Source organism: Ciconia boyciana, chromosome 6, assembly GCF_034638445.1.
Source record: "Ciconia boyciana chromosome 6, ASM3463844v1, whole genome shotgun sequence".
Classification (NCBI taxonomy): Eukaryota; Metazoa; Chordata; class Aves; order Ciconiiformes; family Ciconiidae; genus Ciconia; species Ciconia boyciana.
In genome coordinates, this window is record NC_132939.1 from 11,535,533 (window position 1) to 11,557,548 (window position 22,016).

General features: G+C 40.1%; 1 protein-coding gene across 19 annotated transcripts in view; it reads right to left on the reverse strand.

The window, feature by feature from the left end:
* The window catches only part of MICAL2 (microtubule associated monooxygenase, calponin and LIM domain containing 2), a 135,651-nt gene that overhangs the window by 80,244 nt on the left and 33,391 nt on the right, over positions 1–22,016 (reverse strand). For 18 of the 19 annotated variants that reach the window (XM_072864933.1, XM_072864930.1, XM_072864928.1 and 15 more), the window contains exons 3-12: positions 10,651–10,858; positions 9,886–10,002; positions 8,654–8,755; positions 6,632–6,787; positions 5,567–5,667; positions 3,670–3,927; positions 2,739–2,854; positions 1,378–1,504; positions 1,083–1,173; positions 840–987 (exon numbers count right to left, since the gene is read on the reverse strand). In XM_072864933.1, the coding sequence (XP_072721034.1) occupies positions 840–987; positions 1,083–1,173; positions 1,378–1,504; positions 2,739–2,854; positions 3,670–3,927; positions 5,567–5,667; positions 6,632–6,787; positions 8,654–8,755; positions 9,886–10,002; positions 10,651–10,858 (1,424 nt within the window). Of the gene's footprint in view, positions 1–839; positions 988–1,082; positions 1,174–1,377; positions 1,505–2,738; positions 2,855–3,669; positions 3,928–5,566; positions 5,668–6,631; positions 6,788–8,653; positions 8,756–9,885; positions 10,003–10,650; positions 10,859–11,798; positions 12,056–22,016 lie in introns of those variants that run through there. The other variant, XM_072864925.1, reaches the window with a different exon arrangement.

Consider the following 22,016-nt stretch of genomic DNA (forward strand, 5'->3'; position numbering starts at 1 on the left):
CATTCCGGAGACTGGTGAGAGCACAGAAGAGTCACCCCACCACCAACTGCATCAAGCAGTCCCAGTAACCCAGTGCCAGCAACTGCCATTTCCTGACACCTGTTACACACCGACCCTCTTGTATCTAACCGAGGAACCTTACAAAATATTCATACATAAGGAGTCATGTCTTGTAGGGTTAGGACCCCAGAAACATTGTCAAAGGGGAATGCTGGCTTACATTCAATCCCTAAAGCAGTTCATTTTCAAGGGCCAGCCCTTGTTGTATAGCCCACGTGCAAGGGCACTATGCTCTTCTGGACAAAGACTTGTGCAAAACCACCATCTCTTGTGCACCTCCATGGCCCAGCATTTCCCTACATGACTGTCACACCAACCACTACCACACACTGAGGATGGCTCATTTAAGGCTCATCCGGGTTTTTCTGCACCTCATGACAGTGCCACTATGGCTGTGGTTTTAAACATACACTAAAAACCTGTCTCCAGGGACCCGGGAATGCAACTTTCACATTCTCCAAGCACTGCAATTTTTGTCTTAAATAGCCATGTGACTCCCACAAACATGATCATAAGTCATAAAGTTCAAAGCCTTCCTAGCTCTTTGAAAGCATATATATTTAATTTTAAATGGCATGCAAGGACATACAGAAAAAACAAAGCAAAAACAACCCCACCCTCCCCATCCCCCAAACCTTGCAATGGTGTGCACCTCCTTGCAAAAACTAGCAACAAAAGGGGACTGTAGACTATCAATGTTGTTCTGGTTGGTCTTACACTATACTTTGGTAAATTCTTAATGTATCCTACACTCAACAAGATCTACAGATGTCACTTACATGAGGTCAGGTCTGAAGCGATGGATAATTGCACACAACGCAAGGCCACTTTTCCAGGAGGTAGTCAGGTCTGTGACATTAACGTTCCGGTACCCTTCTGTCTGTTTCTGACACCAGGTCAAAAGCTTGTTGGGTCGGATATCTGACTCTGTGGTTACAATGGAAAGCAAACATTTTGATCAGTTTTTGTATTCTCAGAAGGCTCCAAATAGTAAGCCAAGGCAAACATGAGATGTCACATACCATGTCTTGAGAGATTCACTGATCTTCTAATGGAGCTTACTCTTTCAAGAGGACACTGTTGTAACTCATTGGTAACATACAATTGTCTCACCTACAAGTAAAAGCAATTGGCAGCATAATGTTAGAATTGTGTGGAGAGAAAAAAAAAGTGTTTTCTTTCTAGGTTAACTTTATCAACAGCTGGATCTAAATTAAGGAGTCTCCTGAAGATTTTGTTTATGCACTACTTGTGGCCCTATTTCTCCTGGACAAAAAACAAACTGTGATTTCACAAGCAAGCCTTTTAAGTACTGACCTGGTGAGGTCGAACACAGCTTGAGTTCAAGTTCGGGTATCTTGTTCCCGGGTCAATGGTATACTGGTCAAAGTTCTTGTTAATATTCTCAGGGGTAGTCTGAGGCAAGAGTCGATAAATGCTCTCTCTTATAGAGAAAAAAAGATGCAAGAGATCTTGATTAAAATAAATATTTATTATATAAAGAGGTTTGGTGGTTTTTTTGTTTGTTTTTTTTTTCAGCTACCTGCACCTTATTTTGATTCTGCCAGGACAAGTGTTATGCACTAAATGCACAATGCCTCCATCCCATTTCTTATCCCCACTCAGCAGAAGAATGCCAGACAGAAAAAGGACAACAAAAAGACAGACTGTTAGAACTTATGCCCATATTTTCCTGAGGCAGGAAGCGAGCAAGAAAAAGAGGAGGAAAAAAAAAAGGAGGTTACATCATTCAGTCATCTGGTTTTGCTTTAACGTCCACCCAAGGAGTAACTTCTTTACCACATAACAGCACTAAATCCCGTCATTCTGCAATTCCTATAACCACCACAGCCTTTTTTATTATGCTGTTCAATTTTCCATTTGGGACTATGCTGTGTTTGAGTCATCCCACAGGCTTCTATCTTAAAACTTCTCAAAGCACTGTACTTGGTAACGTTTCTACTTGCATTACCACAACCATGACTATTTCTATTACATATCTGCCCTGAAACAGCCTGGGCAGCTGTAGCAGAGCAGGGCTGTTGCCATCAGGACCAAAGTCAGCAACTTCAACCATGAGACCACGGCGACGCCAGGATTGCTGGTGTACTTAACAACAGATTGTTTGCTCTGGTCAAAAAGACATTACATAAAGAAGCTTATGATGCAGCATTATAGCAATTCTCCTTTGCCACATATTTATCAGTCTAACTAAAGAGGTCATCAGGGCTACTAAGTTAAAACGCAGGGTTAAAAATCACAGACACCAACTATGAAAGCTGTTATTTATTTAGTCTTGTTTCAGAATTATTTTTTTTTTAATTTAAAAAAAAACCCAGGTGCTGAGATGGTTGGAGTGTTAGTCTTTTGACACAAGGTATCTTTGGTTTATTTCCTTAAGGACGACCCTTAATTCTAGTCATTACACTTAAATTAGTGATTTAAATCCATGTCATGCACATTGCTGGATCTCTGTATTAGTGTGCAGAAGCTAACAGAGCAACAGCCTGCTGCTATAGTAAATTGTTTGGTAACCTGAAGAAAGGGATAATTTCAAACCAATGCCATTGCAGTAAAGAATATTTCTCCTGTTGGCATTCTGAATTCCACTGCCTTCTACCAATTCTGCAACTCTTGAAAACACAGGAAATGATGGAGAAGACAAAAGCAGCGCTTACCGTTCAGCAAGGATTTCTAACGGGGGTTTTCCTTGAGCCCAGCTCCGCACCATCCATGCAGTATCAAAAGCAGCTAAGAAGCCTCTTGCACAGCCAGTACCCATTGGCCAGAAGGGCTGTAAGAAGCATTTATATTTCAATTCCTTGTATTTCTTAAGGTCTTATTACAAAAGTAACTTGCAATGTGAATTTGGAGTCTAGGGTTTCATACTGTCTTAGAAAAGTAGCCCAGAAAGAGTTAAAATACAACATAGCCAACTCTTGCAGTTTTCACATGTTTCTCTCCAAGTCTTAGGTAATGAAAAAGACCGGTTTCACTTTTTCTTTTTTTAACACCTATATTTAAAAACAAATTTCTTAACCTCAAAAGGTAAATGCTGAGGAAAAAAAAAAAAAAAGACTCAATACTCAGGAATTAGTCAAGGAAAAAAGGGAAAAAAGATGCCTTCTCATCTCCTAATTTTGCTTTGGACTTATCCTTTCAAACACTTCAGGCTGTCAGCATGAGTTTAAAAAAAAAAAATTAGTTGCAACATACACTTTTCACTTCAGAAAGAGAAAAAGATAACATATTAAGGCAAAGAGACTGCAATAAAAATTTGGACCAAGTTTTTCTCTACGATGGAAGTCAGGAAAATTGTGCCATGCACCCAAGCTGAGGACACACAGCTCACAGTTTTCAGACAGAAATACAACTTGCATAAAGCAAAAGAGGATCTCAGCCAGAGACTGCCAGCCAAGCATTAGTTATGACATAAACTATGGCATAAAAAAAAAGAAAAAAGGAAAAAAAAACTATTCTAAAGAAGGTACCATTGTTTCAGGACATGTAAGACAGGACAGTTTATTTTGGAGGGCAGACTGAATAGCTGGATTAAGGGAAGAAAAAAAAGAAAAAAAAAGACTACTTGGAAGACATTCCAAGGTATACCTCAAGCAAACTATCTCCAACAAGTGCTACCAGGAGCTGATGTCTGTGCCTCTCTCTCACTAGCGCAGCATTTTCAGATGCATACATGGAAGTAAAATCAAACATTGCTACATCTGGTTGCCCATAGTGATTAATTGCAAAATCCAAGGAAGGCAGCTGGTAATTGGTTGCAAAGTCAGCAGCTTCTCTGGCATAGGACAGCAAATTGCTCTGGTTCACATTTTCCGCACAGAGGAGCAACTCGGTATCAATATAGTCCTGCAAGGAGAGAGCACGTAGGATTAGATACTCCAACTCTCTAGATTGGAACGTTGAGCATGAATGGCAACCCCACATCTCACAGCATAAAGAACCAAGTCAGATTTGTCATCTCCTCCAAAAAGTTAATACACAAACATAGGTTACTGTACTACCCCAAACAGGAACTCTCTATGCCAACACTGAATAAGCAGCTTTATTTGCAATAGAGTATTATAGTGCCTCCCAGTTCCTCGGTTATGTGTTTTTTCATAACATTACTTCCTTCCCATCAAAAGATGTTATCGTCCTCACTGCAATGCTTTTTTGCATGTGTGCACCTCACATCTGAAACCACACGAGAGCAGAAATACTGACATACTGATGACGTAACACGCGGGTCTCAGCCTGAAGGTCTGACTTAACATCTCAGTAACAACACATTCGAACTCTGATCGTAGAAGCTTTTCTGTTGTTCTGTTTTGGACTGGGGTTTTTTTTGGCCAGTGTGGTGAAGGACCCTGCCTCTACAGGTCATCCTACTTAAAGCCAGTGATTATTAATAAGGCAGTTTCTATTTACAGCTTAATCGTGGATGAGACCCCTAATCGCAGGGATGATACCACAGAACTGCTATTAACCCAGTTGTTTCAGACAGACTTGGGTTTTTTTTTCCACTCAAGAACTGAGCAGGTCAGGAGAACAGCTCTGATGGGCCACAGCTGCTGCTCCTCTTCTCCAAACTCCCCACAGATCTCCTGGGACTGCCCCCACCCACAAAGACCATCCCCACAGCCCAGGGCCCACCTCCCGCTCCCCACACACTGCTGGGGGCTGCCGCCCTTCCCCTCTCCTACCCCAGCTAGGGAAGGCCAGCTGCTCTGCCCGGCCAGCCCCTGTCCTCCAAAAGGGCAGGAAATCAAGGCACTGAGCTAAATGGTCCCATCAGAAAGCCAAGAAGCCTTCTGATAGCTCCTCACAAGTATTTCCTTCCGGAAATTATACTCAACTGTTTTGGCACTGTCTTACTTTGCAAGAAAAATTGACTTCTCTTGGGTTTCCATGAACAGAAATTTAAATGGTGCCAAAACACTTTCTCGAAACAAAAGAAAATATACCCCTACATCTTACAGAAGGAGGAGGAAAAAGGAAAAAAAAAGAAAAAAAAAGAGAAAAAACGGCCTCAAAGTCCCAAGTACCTTTGAAAGTTCAGGCCATCGTGTTTATAGCCTCTTTCTATCACGTTTCACCCACTTTACAGAATTTGCAATTTAGCCTGGGGTAGGTTTTAATGCTTCCTTATTTGCCTGATAAAACTGGACATAGCTGTGCTAAGTTCACCTTTAAATAAATGAGGTTTTTATTTGCTGGTGTGATGACCACACCACATATTTCCAAGGTGAGTCAAGATCCCATTTCAGCCAGTTTCAGAACTGATAAATTTAGGAAGCATTGTTTTCAGTTCTCTACAGAAACTTTGTGCTGACTGGAGGGGAAAACGAGAAAAAAAAAGAGTAAGATCTAAGTGATCTGAGCTTTAATGAAGTGATCTAGTAAGTTTATAAACACCCTCTACAACTGAAACAACGTTTATGCAGATGTTCACACTTATTTTGTGCCAAGTAAATAAAATAGGGGTTTAGCCAGCATTTTTACATACATTAATAATCACTCCTTTGTCCAGAAGACTCTGCTTTTTTGCTGTCATCACAAAATAATGAGTGCTATCTTTATAGTAAACAATATTCTCCAGGTCAATTCCTGAAAAGAGATAATACATTCGTTATGAAGTACAGTGCACTGACTGCGTCATTTACTAACAACATGTGATTGATGCCCACAGGGGTGTTTCCTTCTTGGGATACATTCGCTTTCCCAGCTGGGATGAAACATTAGTGGACAAGATGCGCTAAAACACAACAAACCAAGAGAGGAGACTGGCCTTACCCCACAAGAGTTTGTCTCAGCATAATTTAAAGTTATTTAGCATCCTTTTAAGGAATAGCCAGTTAACTACAGCCTTAACAACCTTCTGAGGTAGAAAAGGGGAGCCAAGGGAACAAAGTGCTTTTTAGGTTGCTAGGGCTCTGGCATTGGGTCTAACCAGGAGTTTTTGTTTCAGTAATAATAATAATAATAATCTGTAAATCATGAATGGAATTGCTTGTACTGACAGTGGATGCAACTATTCTGAAACCCCTTTTCATACAGATTTATTTCAGTTTATATTTTAAGTATTTATGGCAGATTCCTGTCTACTTCTTTTCAGTTTATCAGATCTACACATCAAAAAGCAAGAATAAACTCCTCCCAGAAGGGCAGAGACTTTTTCACAGGGTTTAAGCTGTTCAGTATGTGAATGGATACCAACAAAATAAACCATGTCTTAAGGGAAATCTCTGGGCACTGAAAATGCTCTTCTAAATTTGTTCAACATAGCAAACATTTTTACAGTTGAGAAAAATTTAAACATTAAAGCCAGCTATGATGTGGCAACACCCAAGCTAAAAAAAAAACCCAAAAAAAAACCATCCCACTGTACCATAAATGGACACCTCCATCTGCAAGATTCTGACATCAACAGCATTTTATCACTCGGGTTTCTTTATACAATATAATTAAATTTATGTTAATAGGAATGGGAGGGTGGCCTGGCACATAAAGAGTTCCTCTACTGTCTCTTGTATTTGGTTGTGGAAAAAAAAAAAAAAGAGGATGCACCCACCCGTTTCCTCTTTAAGGTCCTGGAAGAACTTCTGATTGAAGATGAAAGCAACACCACTGATTTCTTCTACCTTGGCTTCTGCAGTTGTATTTCTGTTTATAAAATTGGCAGTGATAGCTATAGCCAGCTTTCCACGAAACTCCTTCCTCCTGAAACCTGGTCAGCAAAGAAAAGAATTAAAAACGCTGGGAACTTCACATTGGACTTTCAGGGAGAGTCAGCTCAAGGCAGCTCAGTCTTGTTCCTACATCTAGTCTTACACTTCATCAAACACCACACCATCAGCAGATTACGTCATTCCTCCAAAAGTCCCTTGAATGCAAACAGTCTTTTCTCTCCACCTCCAGATGCAAAACTGGAGCTCTACTGCATTCAAGGTAAAGTCTCATTAAAAAAAAAATATATAGGTCTGGAGGGGAACTATGGGAAGAAGTTGAACATGGGAAGAAGTTAAGGACAAATGATGACTAAAGAAAAACAGACTGGAAATACAGCAGATCAAATTTAATGGAGGGAAACATTTTTAACGTGCTAAGTAGCAAATAAGGTTTTTCTTATATAGGTGGTAAACAGCTTATGAAAAAACATGCAAGAGATCAGCAGTCAAAAGCAGCAGAGAAAGAGCTGAGAAACAGAAATCTCTATAACAGTGCTTAGGTGCACACACTACCAGCTAACGAGGTTTTTCAAAGATATTAGGGGTTGAAAAATATTCAGTGGCTTAACTGTCATATTTCCAAGGTGAGATCGACTGCGAAGTTACTTGCTCTCTTGCTGCATCCTAGCTTCCTCTTTTCACAAAAGCAGCCCGCTAAGCCACACTCTTGCAATCGTACATTTAAGTTTTTCCCTCTGCACATTCCCCTGATCTGTAAGTAAATTCTGAAGTAGGACAGAGGGTCCTTAGAGTATTTTAAGCCAACTGAAGATGACTTTTTGGAGAATACATGCATCTTCTAAGAAGAAATAAATCAGCTATGAATTTTTGTCTCTGTGCTTCTTGATGCGTTCTCGTTATTTCATTGAGATAAATTTAATATGACCATACCAGCTTCCATATGTAAACAATCTTCAGTGCACCAAATATTCCCTTAGATCCTGGTACTACAATAACAATTAACTTCTCAATAGAGTCTGCAGCTGCAGTAAGAATAATTTCGTTTTGCTGATACCTGACTACTTAAACAGTCTTTTATGGGGGACAGCTAGCCAATAGTGTGGGGAATTTTCTAATAGAGCATTATAAGGAATTAACTCTAAGCATATTGTGGTTGGCAGATATAAGACGGACAAACTATATAAGCAGACAAACTATTAAGCTAATAAGAAAAGGAAATGCTGTACTTAGTGAACTGAAACTAACATGGATATAATTAAAGCTACAAGGGGAATATATAATTAAGTAACAGGTTTGTTCATGTGATACGGGAGCAGCTTAGCTAGTGTCTCACTAACAAAGACAGCTCAGGTGGACTGAATTCTCAGCAATGGCTCAAGTTCATGAAGCATTCCCCCCCTCTTCCTGCTCCCCCCCCAAGTTATTTATTATCTTTCGGTATAAATTCCAAAGTAACTGCTCCTGAAATTAAATCACCTCTATAGAAGAGCAATATCTCTGATGCCTTCATTAAATACCCGGCAATCGCATTTTGTTCTTTAGTACAAACACACAGTGCAAATTTATGGCACAATAGAAAAGGCCATGCAATTCCTGATATGTATCTTGTCAGCCTCTTTAAAGTTAAATCATCATATAATTACTAAACCTTGAAGCAAGCCCAATGGCATCACGATGCATTTTAGAGGCAATGCAGGTACACAGTGCTGAGAATCAGTAATGACATTAAATGTCTTTGAGCTACAACTTAACAACAAAAGCAGAAGATACCACATAAAAAATAGTTTCCACACAAACTTCAGTGGATTGAACGCAGCCTGTTGCTTTGCATCCTCCTCTGACTTTCAGGCCTTCCAAAATACCCTAAAGACCATTAATAAGGTTAAAAGCACACATTCACCTACCTTCTAATGTGTTCCTGCGGCCATCTGCGCCAATAATAACATCGAATTCATACTCTGACAAAGGGTGATCCACGGGGAGAAATTCAGCCCTCCAACCTATCTCTAAAAACACAAAGAATAATATTTATTCATTCTTCAGTAATACAATGGAGAAGTGCTTTCAGAGTCTGAAGAAGGGGCATTAAGATAAATGATCCATTTCTCATTCAAACAGAGCTGAATTCTGCCTCGGTTTGATGCAGAGAAGTTCTGCTGCAGTCAAAGGTATGCTCAGGCTATATTAGCAAGGTGTCAAGCTTGTGAACTGACAACAACAAATAAATGGAAGCCTTCATCTGGATCACCTAATGCACTAAGCTTCCTCTCAGACCCATATCACCAGAACATGCTCAAGCACTTCATTCTTGCAGAAATAGCCCCACAATGACCTTCAGGACAGTACATACGTGTGGTAACAGCGAGGAAGGGGTGGGTTTTAAAGGAAGAAAAATAGCATTCCATCATCAATACTTTTAATTGTTTACTAAATAGAAATTAAATGGAAGCATACTCACAAAGCTAAATTTAATCTTGGCTTTAACACAAAGCTGATTACGTGAAAATGCTTGTATTGTCCATATTTAAAAATTATGCTTTAACTACTTAAAACAATATATTTATTCTACTGTCACTGTATGACCATTAAAAGAGAGATAGCACAGTATTTTAATTAAAGTAAAATTTTAAAATATTTGACTGCTACTACACCCTAAATACTAATCTTAAAGAAAAAAAAGAAAAAAGAGAGAAATCTTTCTCTATTTTGTTTAAAAATCTTGCATAAGGTGGCTGATAAGACTCTGTGTGCCAGTGGGAGTTATATCAAATGTGGAAGCAAAATGAGGCCCAGGGAGCTTAATCCATCCTCAATATTTATATTATCAATCAAAAATTGTTTTTGCAAGAAGATACCAAAAAGGCACACCAGACTCCCTACAAAGCCTCAAATGCATGCCAGAAGGCATAGTGCAAAACCTCAACTTCTCAGACCAGGTCGTATTTTAAGAATTATCAGTGCTCTGTCACAATGATACTTATCATGCCTATGACTGCATATAGCAAACCTAGCTGGATAAGAAGGGAAAAAACCTCCCATTTCTTTAAACAGAATTCAACTACCTTGAATGATTTCACATAATGCCTGACATAAAAAGAAGTTACTGTGAACAGAACTACATTATGATAAACAATACTTTGGTTTTCTTGATCTTCAGGAGGTTCCAGGACTTTCACGAATTCTAGATTCACATGGATTTCAACTCCTAGTATAAGTGCAACTTTGAAGAGGATAAGTTGAAGTTGTCGAATACCTGTAGACAGCGAGTAACAAAGATGTATTTAATATGTAAGTAATGACAGCTGCTACCAGCATGCCACCCAACTGATATTCATTGTAACACAAGCATGCAGCATTATTATTTCCCATACTGTGATGAATGCAAATGTAGCAACCACCACAGGATTTTCTCTTCCATCTCATTTTCTTCTTGCAGCACAATTTCATTGGTAGTAAAACTAATTTCAGTTAATTTCTTAGAATACTTTTTTAGAGCTTTCCTTAATGATATTTAAAGGATCTGCTAACCGATATGTTGACCATTTTAGGACAGAAAATTTTACAGCATATTTCCCTGTAAAATATTCCACTTTTGCATATTTTCTCATTAGATTAAGGGTTGTGTCTACCTTCAACATACTAGAATGAATATCAATAGTCTTCATACTTCATCATAAAAACTTATTGTTTAACAAATCCAGACTAACAAAAAAGCTGCGCCATAAGACTGTCATTTGTTCAATTGCCATTTTGTTTAAATGAGACCATTTTTTTCCTCTGCGTGTGTGCACGCACGCGCACATGTTTAAGGCAGATGAGCTTTCTGCCAAATCAAGAAAGTCTCCATTAGTTGTCTGACTTCAGTACACCTCTTATCTGAAAAGTGTCCTCAGATACTTACTGATGTGATCAATAGATCCTGCACAGAATTTTCCATAAAATTTCTTTGCTCCCAGTCCCCGGAGGTCATGGATTGTAAATGGCCAGAGATGCAACACATTGTTTCTTGAAAAAGTGTCCCGCTTCTCCACGACGACAACTTTGGCTCCCAGGAAGGCAAGTTCTATGGCAGTCCGCAAGCCACATGGGCCACCTCCAATAATTAAACACTAGCAGAGAAAAGGAGGAGTCTTACACAGGGTTTTGTATCGACTTCCACAGAGTTTCTAACTTACTCTATTGGTACGACTTGATATTCAACTGGACTTATGCTACTGAAAGTGTATTCAAGTCATCTATTTAAATCAATAAACATTCAAATTTTGTTTGCATGTGGTGTTCAGTCAATTTATACAAGAGGATAAACTGTGCTTCATGCAGACATAAAAGCACCTGATAAGAAGATACAACAGAAGAAACAGCAAAAAGCCAAACACTTTTGAGCATCTGCTTGTACATTTCTAACTCACATTTAGCATTTCAAAAGTGCTTGCAGTAAACAGGATTACAGCTACAGAAAAGGGAGGGGAAAGGAAATAAGTGGTCTTGGTGTAGGCTTTTTTTGTTTTAAAGAGGAAATTGGTGTACATTTGCTAGACTTGTTAGACAAATCTATGATAAGCCAGTGGTCTTACAGTATTAGTTACTCTCTCTTTCAAGCGAGGGAGTATCCTGAATATAACAGCCTCGTTCCCCTACTGCTGTAAAGCAGGGCATGTCAAGAGAAGTCAGCAGGCTTGTCCGGCTTCACCAGAGCCAGGGAACTCAGCCTGTCCTATTCCATTTCACCCAGTGGTCAACATCCTCACCTTCAGGACAATCACATTTTAGGAGCTTAAATCTAAGTTTGGGCATCCTCAGAAGAACTGCTTCAGAAATGTTTACAGAGAATTCTCGCCCAAATTTTAGTTGACAGCTGTAAGTTTTCACAGACTAACAAGCAAAGGATTTCCAGAAAGCAAACTATTTAAAACCCAAACAAATCTAATGCTTACATTTTCCTGACTGATTACTAAAAACTGATTAGAAACAGTCTTATAGCTGGACAACGTTGCTGTTCCACACCTCCCCCACCAAGCCCCCCAAAACCCCCCACAGACTCCACAAAACCTGTGCCATCAGTTCAAGCACCGAGCTCGGGCAGGGAGGGACGAGGTGGGCCTGGGCGGAGGGGAGAGCTCTGGCTGCGAGGCCGAGCTGCGCCGCGTTGCAAATCCAAACCCATTATCTCACACGCCAGACATGCTCCCGTGCGTCCCGCACACATAGCCAGACAGTGATTACAGTTTCAAAGCAAGCACGGACTGTATCTGGAGGCTCGCTGGATACAGAATCTGGTTCCCATTACATTTACATTTCATAAAATAGAGTCATTTACGTATTTTGGTTTGTTCGTCATTTGTTTTCAAATTTAACAACTTAAGCAAAAATTAGCCGGTGCTGACTTTTGTCCAACCCAATCATAAAAGTGCAAAAAATTTTTTTTTTAAATTGAATAAATAATTCAAATAAATTCCCACTGAAAGAAGAGATCCTGTGAGGTGCTTTTGCTTTGCTTTAGGCAAGTGTTTTGTTAACTAGAGATATTAAATAAGCTGAAGCTAGGTTGTTGCATTAGCCACTTGTCTTTCTTCCTCCTAAAAGAACATATTTCATTCTTAATTTCACAAGAACCCTCCTCACTGCACGCTAAATATTAAGAAAACATCAACAGATGTAATTATATAAAGGAAGAAAATGGAGTGCAGATGTTGTCCCGATTGAAGAGGATCGCTGGTGGAGTCTGGGTCAGCTCTTTTCTGCACATCCTTGTTGTGATTAACATGGGAACTCTAAGCTCTGACAAGTAAGTGACCGCCTTCACAGCTACACAGTTTTCCAGTAATGTTTAGCAAGCAGTTAGAAACATTTTACAAATAAAGACCATACATGGTTTGATAAGGTGGGGTTGGGTTTTTGGCTAACAAACTGTATTATATATAAATAAATGCAACTTTTAAAAAAAGCAGTCTTCTGAGATTTAGTCATAGTGGATCCTGCCAAGCAATAAAACCACACAGAAATCACTGTTAGTTCCTCCTGATGCTCTGCAACACAGTATGTTAAAATTTTAAGGAGGATTCTGCCCTCTCCCCTCCTCCTATCACCATTGACAAAATATCTTCCTAATTGCCTAGAAACACTGTGAAAAATGGTTGTATATTTGCTATCATCCATGGTTACCTTCCATAAACATATCTATCTATGTCTAAGAACTATTTGTTCTTTGATTTATTAAGGACGCTTCCTGCTGGTGTAGAGCTTACTCTTGGCACTTGGTTATCTTTTTTGAAACTTCTGGGGTCAAAACCAGCACAAAACCCTTGCAAAGGTAATTCTTACTGTGTTTATGTTCCTACCTTTATTAAGGAAAGGGACCATACCACTGCCCTGTCCCTGCCGTCCCTCCCCAGCTCTCTGCTTGCAAACAAAGTCACAGGAGAAACCTTCCTGTAGTCAGCCTAGAACAAACCTTGAATGGCTTCCTATTTTCACCTCCTGTTACCCCAGTCTCCTGGCTCATCAGGGGCTGCTTTTGAAATTAATTTCTTGCAGTTTAACATAGATCGTGACAACTGACATCACATAAGGAAGTCTTGAATAATCCATCCTGAAATCTAACAAACGGGGTTGGACAAACGCCAACAGTTTCTTGACATCCACATTGCCATTCACAGCTCAACTGTCTTTTAATGGTGCCAGATCATCTCCTAAAAAGGTAAAGGGTAACTCGACTTCTCAAAGCATCTTCCGCAAATTAATCAAAGTAATGGTTGCTGAAAAGGACTGACAAGGAGCTTTTGCATATTTCTTGTTCAGGCTGGAAATGAAGGGAGAAAGACTTGTATAGGTTACAGGGCAGCTTACTCAAGAATAAGATCACGACTAGACCTCTGTGACCTGCCTGAAGAATCAGTATCACGTTGGACGTTATATCCTGGTTTACTACCGAGAGTATACCATGTTAGTGCAAGACAGCAATACTGAGAGAAGGCATTTTTCTCAGTGAAAACCTCATAGTATAAAGGGCTGATCTGCTGCCTGAAATGATGTAAATACTTCCCATCAAAGGAGAAGCTTCATTAAATTTAATACACTCCCCCAGAACAGCACCTATGTTACAACAAGACAGGAGCAGGCAAAAGTACAGAAAGAATAAATGAGGAGGGAGAAAACAACACAGTTATGCATTCATGTGGCAGATTAAGGCACATGATTTTAAAATGCCAAGTTTCCTCCTTTCTCCTTTATGAAAATAATTTATCTTTGCACATATTTCATCCAAAGATCTTATAAGTGCTTGAAATATTGAGCACACATCCTCTAGAAGAGGACATGCACACACTGAGAAAGGAAGCCCTGACAAGGACTCCGACCCGGCTGTTCCCTGTCCCTGCCCCTCACCGCAGCCCAGCACTGCGCCCACGAGTTCCCAGCCAAGGGGGGAAAAGCTGGGTGCACGAACGTCCTGCACGCACCCAGACAGTGGCTTGCCCGGCACGGGCACACCCGTGCTCCATCACCTCGTCAGCAACAGGACCGGGTAAGGTTACATACATCAAGCTTCCTGCACCAAACTCCAGCCATGCAGTAACTGGCAGTACTGAAAAGGCTGCCCCATAAACACTAACTCCTACAAGCAACCATCACCACAAGTACTTTTCATGAGAAGTTTACGTGAGCTAAATTCATCTACTTTTCTTGCAGATATCCTGGATATGAATGATACTAATTACCCATTAGAATAAATGCGACAATGAAAATTTTACAGTTATGATATAAATTATCGCAAGTAAATGGACATGCTGGTTTGAGTTAAACTTCTGCAAGAGCATTTTTAGAATGCTAGTTATAAAAATCCCATGAAGAGGACTAATGCACTTGCAAGTTTACAGGCTGGTAATAGTTACCTAGTGACAATCTTAGGACTATTTCAGTTTAAAATTATAAATACTAAGTAAAGCATGGAAATTTTTGTACTTCAGAATAACACACTAATAAGCCCGTGCATATTTTATAAAAGTTGGCTACTTAAACTGCTGAGTAAATATCATGTTTCTACAGTACTGTTAAAAAGTACTGTACTTTTCCCTAAAAGATAATTATTTGTTTCTGTATAAATCTTGTCCAACACTATAACCAAGCACACTCTACTCATTGCATTATTTATCTTCAGGCTGAAACAGAGCAGAAACATAATGTATTTTTTTCCCAGTACAATTAAAAGATATCAGAAAGTTTCACTTGTAATAATATAAACATACACAGCATTTGGTAAGTCTCATAAGCTTGATTCTACTCAAAGGTCAATCAGACTGTAAGAGATGCTACTTTCTCTCTATTAGTATGTTTAAGAATGGCAGTGCCTTGAAAATCTCCAGAAAGTGTTTCTACACTGAATAGAGCACTTAGTCCTGAGCTAAGTGGCAGCACAAGTTACCTCTCCAAAAGCAGAATGACTTTTGTGCTAGGCGCAGGTTTTTAATATGATCTCCTGTATATAATGTACAAATATATGACTTAGAAAATACGAGGAGAGCAAAGGGAGAGAGGGATGAGAAGTAGAGGCCTCTTGCAACCCTCCTGTCCCCCACTATTAAATCTGCAGCCTGTGAAGCCAGGCACCTATATCCCATTCTGGAAAAACCATATACAGTTTAACAGCTGAGAATTTGCAGAATGCCTCCATTGATTTTCACACAGTAAAGTAAGCTTACAGAAACAACTGAGCTTTTGAGAGAAAGGAGGGAGAGAGCAAGAATACAAGCACTATGTTTAACAAAAACCGAAACAACACTCCACAACGACCTAGTCACAAAATTCTCATCCACTTTAAAAACTGAAAGGCAGAATCTACTCATTTACCTTGAAAAATGTAAAAAACCAGCTCTTGGCATTTACATGCTCACAGTCAAGGAATCCACCAGTTGGTAGTAGCATGTGGGTGGGGGATGCAATCAAACAGCATCTCTTTGCACAGCTAAGAATAGACAAATCCCATTGTAGCTCAATGCATTACACTGTTACCGTCCAACTCCAAATCCCCCACTCCTCTCCCGCGCCCAAGGTACCAAACCATTAAACTAGTCCTGGAAAATAAAAGTGTGTTCAATTATGATCCACCCTCCATATGTTCTTGGGATGAAGCTACAATCACTCCAGGAATTCAAGATTTTCTCGTTTCTGCCTTTCAGTTGTTTTGGAGGTGAAAAAGAGGAGATTAATTTTAGACTCCAGCTCTACAGCAACTGGATAGACACAGAGGCACCCTTCGCTGTCCTAAGGCACGCCATGTCAGAAGCACCACTTCAGTGGAAATGCACGCATATACTAGTGAAAACCATCTGCCTAAGTTATTTGACCTCCTTTAGCTTATATGTAATATTTACATTATGTGATATCCAAATCACCAGTTGGAAATCAAAACCTATAGGAGCGGATCCTGCTGCTAGAAATGAGCACCAAGGGGTGGCTTTCCCCACGCACCTCGGAGCTGCTGCCCGGTGCTGCAGGTGCCCCCAGTGGCTGTGGGCCATCCCACACAGTGACAGGAGGCTCTGCCCGCACCCAGACAGCCTGCAGGACGCAGAGGGACAGAATGTTTTGCCTTTCCATGGCAAACCCTCTTCCATCATTTGCTCTGGGCCCCAGGTGTGTTCATTTCCATAGCCACCAGATCTGAGACTTCACAGCGGCCCTGGCCTTCGTACAACATCCAAAGCGACAGGGATGCACCAAGGAGTAATTTGTCTGACTCCACAGGATTACATCCTACATGGATTTGGGCGAGTGTTTATTCACGATAGAGCTAAAAGCGATGCAACACGAGATAGGCACGAAATATAATGAAACACCACATTTTCTGGATCAGCAATAACTGTTTCCCTGGAAAGGCTCCAAAGAGAAACAGCTGCATAAGCAGCTAAGGCAGACAGCTACCAGAAGCTGCAGCGGGAAGCTCTCTCCACCACAACGCTTTTCACTTCATCCCCTTTACTAGACATGAAAATGCTTCTGGCAAAAATAGGACTACTCAGTAGGACATTCCTGACTTACTGACTTACAGTTCATCTCACATTTGTAGTCTCAGATTTTATCACATAAATTCATTGACAGCCACTGGATACAACAGCGCAGGCAAATGTACCCTGAATCCACTGAATATCCAATATAGTTTTTAAAGTTTGAAACATTATAATTGAAGAAACTGAAAAAAAACTCTCTATGCCACTTCAGACAATGTTAAAAATGTCAAAAGCTAAAGCTTTATTTTAAAAAACTACAAAAAAACAAGTTAAGCTCACAATAGGCATGATGCGTTTTGTCAATCTAAGATGCAAGTCTAGTCTTGCTACAGCCCTGGTCTACCCAAGCACTTCAATATACGGTTGCTCCCCTAAACTCAGTCACTATAGACACTCACTGCTCCTCTAGACAAAGACCCCCATACAAAGTGCCTGTCATCTCCTTTTCTACAAACCAGCCCAGCCGCTGGCACCAACAAAGGCTGTCGCTGTAAGATAGCTCGGTTACCAGACACGTTAGAGCTATGCAAGCATAGCGCTCTCTTGACAGTAACATGCCCTGCATTGCACGAGATGCTTGTACGCGTTGCCTGTTGCCTGACTTTTATACCTATACAACTGGTTTTACTAAAAGGCAACAGAACACGACCCTGTCAAGAACAGTGACGGTAACTGTAGCTAAAAATGACAGTGATTTGGAAGGCGTCTATTCAACTACATACATACATAGAAAAGGGACAGTGCCGACCTAAAACAAGTATTATTTTCTTCATTTTTAGAAAGAGGCCAGATAACCACAGAAATTTTGGGTATATGTTTCAGTAACAGATCTATACGTCACGCAAATATTACGGGGGGGGAAGAAAAAATTAATTCTTCCATCAAATGAAGATGGAAGAGAAGGTATAGGAGCTAATTAAACTCACCCTACAAAAATTAAGTAATCTTTAAAAGCATATTTTCCTCTATTATACTATGTTTTATGAGCTCCTTATAAAATGAGTAAGGTTAAAAATGTTTCATTTGACAAAAATAATATTCAGTTAAATGTATTTTAATGGGAGGTCCTAACTCTCCAAAGAGTTATGTGAACACTACTTAAGTGCACTACAGATAGTTCCAAAGCCTACCTTAAAATATTATTAAGACTAGCTGGATCTTGCTGAACAGACATTTTTGGAGAGTGAACACCACACAAATACCACCGTTGGGGAAGTTCAAAGGCAGCTGGGAGCAGCGAGGCTCACGCACCCCTAATTGCCAACCAACTGCAGCAACAAAGCCCTGTCCCAGTGCAGGAAGCGCAACACGATGAGTCCATTTCTGCTTTCGATCCCACCAGTATTTTACCCTTCGTACCCTCAGCTGAGCAGCTCAGAAATATGCAGTTTTGTCACCTCCTGCCAAAAGTACCCGTATCAGCAATCGGCAAAAATAGAGACATTGCTATTTTTCTTCTTAAAAGACTGTAACATGGATTTGAGGCTACCTAATCCAGGCTGATTTTGGACAGAGCTCTATCCCCAGCACTGCACCCTGCAGTTGCTGTACTCACAGCTGGACACAGCACAATCCAGGGATCAGAGGATCTATCTTTATTGCCCTCCTGTTTTATTGGGTCAAAATGCCAGAAGTGAAACATTAGTACATTTATTGCATTCATTTGGCTCATCTTTACCGGGATTTTTTTCTCTTTTTTGGAACATAAGCTTCTGCTTGGAAAAAGTAACGTGCCTTCATTTTTCCTGGATGAATTTGGACACACTTGTCCATCCATCCTCTCTGTCTCCCAGATATATGTACTAATATTAGATTTGCATATAAAAACCTTTCCGTAGTACGAAATTAAAACTGGTATGAAAGACATCTGAAACTTATAGTCTGCTATGCAACACATTAAAGAAAGGCTGTATGCATTCAGTGTGCTAGAAGGTCAAGAGTTCCTTCGTTGATGCACCAAAGCTGTCAGGACTTTGATATTTGGAGCTTTTCTGAAGAGCTCTCTCAGGCAGCACTGGTCATATTTAAATATGTTGACTTGATCTCAGAGCTTTTATAACAATTTACAAAAATAAATTTTAAAAAATTGCAATTGGAAGACATAATACAGAAAAGTATCTCTAGAAACTTTTAGTTCCCCTGCACCACAGTTAGAGTTATCTGAAGAAAACCTGCACATCATCTGACAAGAAATGTTATACTATTTTTAATAAACAGATTATCCACCAGAAATCAGGCAAGTGCTTTAATCCAAAAATCTCCTCAAATAAAGCACTAAATAAAACCTCTAACATACTTTGGAATTAAGAGCATATTTGCTGTTTTCTTACCTGCCTTTCATTGTAATCAAAACAGGGGGAAAAAACCCCACACCCAAAACCCAGAAGAGATTGGCTTCTTTTCTTTTTTTTGGCCAGTTGCTTAAACAATCAAAATGAAAACAAGATAAGCCTTGCAGAAAGAATGTTGCCTAACTATCCCGGTCATGAATATGGTTGGCAGCATTTAAATACCTTGCCTTTTTCTTGTAGGCTTACGCCCGTCATACTGAGATAATACTTTAAGGCTATCCTTAAAAACTTAGCAAAAAAACCCAAAACAAAACATGAAACAAAATAATTCATCCAGAAACAGAGAACTGGTGAACAGAGATGAAAAACCAAAAGCACCAAGAGCCTCACCTCCGAGCACAGCAAAGACTAAGCAGAGACCAAGCCACGAGTCTTGGGAGCCTTCCGAGCAGTGACACTCGTGAGATTGCAACTGCAAGAAAATAATTAGTCCTCTACATGGTTTCAGGGTCAGGGGCTGACCAGACAGTAGAGGACTTGTCTACAGACCCAGGTGAAGGGATTTCTCATGCTGTATGGCATCCAAAGAAGCAGACAAGCTGGTCAACAACCATGGCTCTGCTACAGGAAGAAGTTGGTAATATGCTTTTAAAAAAAAAAAAAAAAAAAAAGCACTGTTGCTACAGCCTGGTCTCTCTAACTAAACCTAAAATTTTTAGCTAAACAACAACAATTACAACAGTCTAATAAATCAGCTAAGCTTCCGCTTAGAAACTGGCTTTTTACAGTAAGTGGTGAGTCAAGTTATTTCAAGATCATTATCATTTCACAGAATATTTTAAAATATGTTCTAAAATATATTTTTGTATTAGGTGAATTATTAACCAACACCCAATTAAGACAGCTTTTAGAAGCCAGTACTGGGTAAATGAGCTCATGCAGAACTAGCCATCAGGTCTGAGTCAAAATCCAGATTTTTAAATTATTATTTATTTATTTTTAAATAGCTGAATCATTTAATCCCATAATTTCTAACTTTCTTAAGCAGAGTGACTGTAGAGTAGTGTATGGCAGCTATAGCTGAGCTCAAAATGCAATACTGTACAAGAGGGCAGCAATTCTGGGCTCCTGGGGTCCATTTTCTTCCAGTTCATCATACAATCTTCAAAGCCACTGCATTTTCCATTGCTAGCATTCACAGTCACTTAACTAGTAAGGACAAATACAGCTCCAAAGAGTAATAACCTGATTTTTTTCATTTATTTAACCGGTCACTTGCACTTACCAGGTTACCATAGGTAGACAACGCTTTTACTTTTTACATTTTTATTTACAATTTGAAAATGCTAGGAATTTACCAGCCAGCACTTCTTCGCAACATGGCATCCAATAGTGTCGACAAGCAAGATGGACTTGAACGGTTCAAACAATTAGAAGTAGAAAATGTATCTTTAGCGTAACGTTTTTTAGGAAGGTTTCTGATAGCAGGGAAAGTTAACAGCACTCATACAGAACCAACAAACCAGGCCACTGGCCGCATAGCACACAGCGAAAATTGGATTTTGGCACTTCTAGTTCTTACTTCCAAAACCTTTTTGGCTGAAAACAAAGAAGGTACACAACAGCCCTTATTACTGAAGGAAAGAATCTTGAAAAATAAAAGTAAATATAAAAAAGGTGAAAAAATATGAAAAGGAGCACGCTTCAAAGAGAGGGACAGAGGGTTGAAGACATAAAATTTGGCAGCAAACTGCGTATCACGAGGTGTAATAGTCTCCTTTGCACCAACATCCGACACAACAGAAGGGAGATAAACATACACAGAAGATCAGTGTTTATTTACACGGCCATGTATTAATGACTCTGTTTTCACATTCCAGCCAGGGTGAAATTCAGAGGCACCTGCCTGAACAACACCGGCTGCGCTTGTTCTCCCACTGTCAGGGCCGTACCACCGACAGGCAGCGAACTTCCTACCCCAGATGCCTACAGCCAAGCAGGAGACGGAGCAAGCCAGCCCAGCCCTTGCAGCCCAGCCAGCGGCCAGGCAGGCCACGAGCAGCCCCAGCGGCAGCCCCACCGGTCACAACAGCCCTCACCTGTCAGGAAAGGCTTCCTACCATATGCAACTATTTCCTACCCTGATAAAATCCAAACAAAACATCTGAGAGAAATGCCTCTGCCTTCCACTGAGCACTTGCTGATCAGCATAGCTTGTCATTAATGACCTGGGTGTGTAGTCCTTGGCAGGAAGCTCACCACCATCTCTTGCGATGTTTTCTAATCTGAGTTGCAACTTACCCTGGGGCAGCTGTTTTATCTGAATTGTAAATCCAGCGAGGATGGCAGGATGGGGAGGTGGACACTAATCACAGAGAGGAGTATTTGCTGTTGCACAGGTCCTTTTAAAGCTGCTCTTGTAACTCATTCAAAGGGGCAGTGGAAGTAAGCAACACAAGATTAATTCAAAGTGTGGCATAACCACATGGTTCCTTTTAAGTTAGTATCTTAGTCAAATGAACTAATCCAGAGAGTGATGCAAGACAAGCAAGGCAGTATCTCTTGGTTGGTTTCTTAAGCAGAAGCAGGCAAGACCTTGGGAAACACAAGCTGTTCTTCAGGGCTGAAATAGGAGCAGCAAATGTCTAAGGCAAAATGCAAACTTTGAAAAACTAATCAGAATTTGATCTAGCAGCGTTAGCCAGACTATTAGAGAGAAGGTGAAATGAATAACAGTTCTGGTTGTGCTCCAAGTAACTATGTAGTGTTCCTATTTGCGTCTTCCCTAACGTAGATCAGGTGAAGGTATTTAAGCCTCTCCTACAGGCCACGTTCCCTAAAGCTCTGACCCTTCTTGCTGCTCTGCTCTGCACTTGCTCTAGTTTATCCGTCTCTTGCTTATAAGATGTGCTTCAAACTGGGCAAAATATTTTAGCTGTTTTTTCACCTGCACCAACTAGATGGGAAGGAAA